Source organism: Balaenoptera ricei, chromosome X (assembly GCF_028023285.1).
Source record: "Balaenoptera ricei isolate mBalRic1 chromosome X, mBalRic1.hap2, whole genome shotgun sequence".
NCBI classification, from domain to species: Eukaryota; Metazoa; Chordata; class Mammalia; order Artiodactyla; family Balaenopteridae; genus Balaenoptera; species Balaenoptera ricei.
Window position 1 is genome coordinate 92,045,632 of NC_082660.1, and position 3,796 is coordinate 92,049,427.

General features: G+C 48.9%; 1 protein-coding gene across 1 annotated transcript; it reads left to right on the forward strand.

Moving 5' to 3' along the window:
• Positions 1–1,465: 1,465 nt before the first annotated feature.
• On the forward strand, positions 1,466–2,804 carry LOC132357132 (protein ARMCX6-like). The gene is made up of 2 exons (XM_059910425.1): positions 1,466–1,469; positions 1,644–2,804. The coding sequence occupies exons 1-2, from the start codon at positions 1,466–1,468 to the stop codon at positions 2,192–2,194; spliced, it is 555 nt and encodes a 184-aa protein (XP_059766408.1). The 3' UTR covers positions 2,195–2,804.
• The last annotated feature ends 992 nt before the right edge of the window (positions 2,805–3,796 follow it).

The window sequence follows — 3,796 nt, forward strand, 5'->3', positions numbered from 1 at the left end:
TCAGGGAGATGTGTTTGTAGTCAAGTGAAGAAGGAAGAAACTGCTCTGATTGTGTGCAGGTTGGTGTGAGAGTGAGCATTGCCTGGGGAGTCTTGGGGTCGCGGTGGAGTTAGGTAGCAGAGACCTGAAGGGGCAGAGTCAGCTTTCCCCACAGCCTCAGGCTATCCACCAGCTCATTTTAGTTCTCTAAATGGTGCATGAGGTCAGGGGGAGAGCTGATGTTGGGATCTGGGAGTGAGAGGTGGGGACCGTTTGACAGTCTTGAATCAGTAAAAGGTAGGAACTGTGGCCTAACACCCTGCACTAAATGTTCACAGACCTTTATCTGTTGGTTAGCTTGTCTGCCTGTAGGGGGCAGCACAACCCAAAGGAAAGGAAGAGGAAACCCATTACATACAGGATGTTTAGTAGAAACTGAAGTGAGCAGTTCTTTCAAGGAAACGTGGGGCCTCGACCGGTCACAAGGTGGCGGTAGAGGCAAGCCCAAAACCAGAACCTGTTCTTTCACTATCCTGCCTTCAGAAAAGCATTACTTAACCCCAATCCTTTTTGGCTCTGGGGAAGCAGTGTCTATACAGCAGAAATGACGGGTAGAACAGAAAAGTGGCCATTTGATGGGAGAAAGCGAGGTCAAGAGAGTGACTGGGGCGCAGAGGAATGGAAAAGGTGGGCATTTGTGGGGGAAGGATGGGGTGATGAAAGGGTCTGGAGGGCAGGGTAGGGGCTGTGCCTAGGACCTAAATGGGAGACATTTGAAAGCCAGATTTCTCACTCTGGAGAGAGGACACTTATGTGCCTGGACATCTACCAGTCTCCATTCTTTCTTCTGTGTCTACAAGTAGACATAAATCTAGGCAAAGGAAGAAGGAAATTGCTCCACACATTGTTATCTCTTGGAGATAGGGATGGGGAGGGAGGTTGGAGTCAGAATGCAGGGTCTAGAGGCAACTCAGCTACCTCTCCCAACCTTTGTTCTCCTCTCCTCCTACTTGGGTGCTGGAAAAGTTAAATGCTGTACCTCTGAGGAAACAGTGGGAACGAGTTTAAGGGAGATAAATGGCAGAGGAGAAACGTTTGAAAATTAAGACCCTAACTCAGGAAAGAGAGATACTGATACCCTTGTATCCTGAGTATTGACGTGTATATCTATGGAAACTCATATGAAAGCTCTATGTATTTGCATTTCCCCTAGTTTCCTGTCAGATGGCAGTTAGTGCAATTTGTGTCCAGGAAAAGAACGTCCAACAGTCTCCTACCTAGAACACTACAAATTAGATGGCTTTTAAAAGAGTGAGAACCTCCTGTGACTTGTCACAGATATAGAGTGTGCTTGAAATGCTGATTTAGTGAAAGCAGTTCTGGAGGTCAGGGCTAGAAGTTGCTACAGTGTTCATCCACTAATCAGAAGAGGATATAAACACAGTGAGAAACAACCAGAATTGTAGGGAACTTCATATGGATAAGGATGGGTAAGGGGTCTGGTCTTTACTCAAAGAACCAGGAAAAGCCAAGTCCTGGGGATGAGGCTGACATGAGACATGGGCAGTAAGAACCTAGGGCCTCTCAAAGAGGAAATAGTCTGAATGAAGAAAAATCACTCTGTCACTAATGAAAATGAGGACTTTTTTTTAGTGATGCTTAAGATATTGAAAATTTCAGTTGTGTTCTTGGCCTCTCCAAGTGCCCTTTCATTCAGGGAAAAGTGTTGTTAGCTCAGCCCAGGGACACTGGTTTTTCATTTAGCCACGATATCAATAGTCATTTGGCCAGCCTCTCCATTGCTGGAAACACGATCCCTATTCCCGACCCTGCTGTTGAGGCTTTCTGTGCCCCGGATGACTTGAATGCCAGTGTTGCAAATCAGGGCCAGATTAAGATGTACATCAACGAAGTGTGTCGGGAGACTGTGTCACTTTGCTGCAACTCATTTCTGCAGCAGGCCGGATTAAATTTGTTAATAATCATGACAGTTATTAATAACATGCTTGCCAAGTCCGTTTCAGGCTTGAAGTTTCCTTTGATACCAGAGGGAAGTGAATGTGCTGAGGGGCACGTTGTGAAACCCTTGATGGGTTTGTCTGAAAAGCCAGTCTTGGCGGGGGAGTTGCTGGGAGCCCAAATGCTGCTCTCCTTCCTGTCCCTCTTTATCAGGAACGCAAACAGACAGCTTCTCCCAGAAATCCCGGCCTCTTAAATGGCCCCCTCCAACAGGATGGGACTGATCCACCCCGAACCAAAACCCGATCAGTGAACACACACTTGTGTTCTCAATCAAAGACTCTGCAGCGGGTGCTATTGAAGATCCAGCCTTAGCCAATAGCCCTATCTCCGGGTGAAAGTTACACTTGCTAAATCCAGGACCACTCTCTTGCTGGCCAGGCAGGGGTTCCCACAGAGCTCTGAGTAACCTCTTGGTTTTGCAGTCTGCAGGCAGTGCGCATTGTAAATTGCTCCCTTGCAGCCTTCTTCCTGTGGTAAAGGGATCATTTCAGCTGTGTGGTGAAAGAACAACATTTTCTAGCCTGACAAGGGATGCCTTGCCTGTGGTGGTCTCCCTGTCTAAGCTGGACCACCTTGTGGAGGCCAGACCCATGTGGGAGCTTGTGCCGAAAATGCATTGGTTGCTGCGTAGGTTGAATTCTTTTTCATTTACTCTCTTTTCTTCACGAGCCTATGGATGGTAAACCTATTCAGCAAAACATGTACACTCCCCTTCTGTGAGCTGTACTGACTCAGCCTCGTCCACCAAGTCTGCATTTTTATGTATCACCAATAAAGCTGTGTGCTTTAACTGGCAAAAACGAGACATGGTACTTGTCTTTGAGTTTATAGTCTGCGTGAAGAGGAAGCCCAAAATACACGATCAGTGCTAACTAACTGGGGCATTTGCTCCTGAAAAATGTCCCCCTAGCGGTGCCCACAGGAGGCAGGGGAAGAGATGGGCTGCAGGGTTCAGGATAAGCTCCCAGAAGGGGCTGGGGGCGGGGACGGGGCAGGGGAATGGGGTGGAGGGTGGAATTAAGAAGGACTGTTGGGAGGACTAAAGGAGACAGCACCTGTGAAGCAGGCAGCACAGTGCCTGATGCAGAGGAATCCTTCCCTCGATGAAGGTGTCTTTCCTCGCCTGCTGGCCTAGAGAGGAAGGTCAGTATCCTTGAGGTTTTGCCTACACATCCTTGGGGGCCACAGGGCAACCCAGCCCTGCACAATTTAGTGCACAGTTATAGCAGTAACAGTTGCTACTTGCTGAGTGCCTGCTTTGTGTTCTCTCTCCTGAGAAGCAGCTGTGAAACCTACTTCCAGGCCCCCTCCCTTCCTTGGGATGCCAAGCTCAAATTCCTGGCTGAGTGAAAAGGCTTGGCCGTTGCTTCCTCTGGGGAACCTCCTTTCTGCCCTATCCCTGGTACTTCTGTGGGATCCAGGAAGGGGACAGTGGAGGCCTCCGTGAATCCCCGAAGGGGTGGGAGGGCAGATGCTGAGGGGCGTGGCATGGCCATGGCTGGTCCATCCATCAGGAGACATATTCATGCCCTCCATCCAAGCCCCTGGCACCCCTTGGAGGAAAGGAAGAACGCAGCCCTGCGCACTGAACCACTCCATGAATCTGGGCAACTCATTCCACCACCCCGTCCCAACATTTCCAGACCCCTCCCAGCAAGCCTCAGCCCCTGCATCACCAAAGCCAGGTTCCCTGCGTGTTTTTTTTTTTTTTTTAATTAATTAATTAATTTATTTATTTATTTTTGGCTGTGTTGGGTCTTCGTTTCTGTGCGAGGGCTTTCTCCAGTTGCGGCGA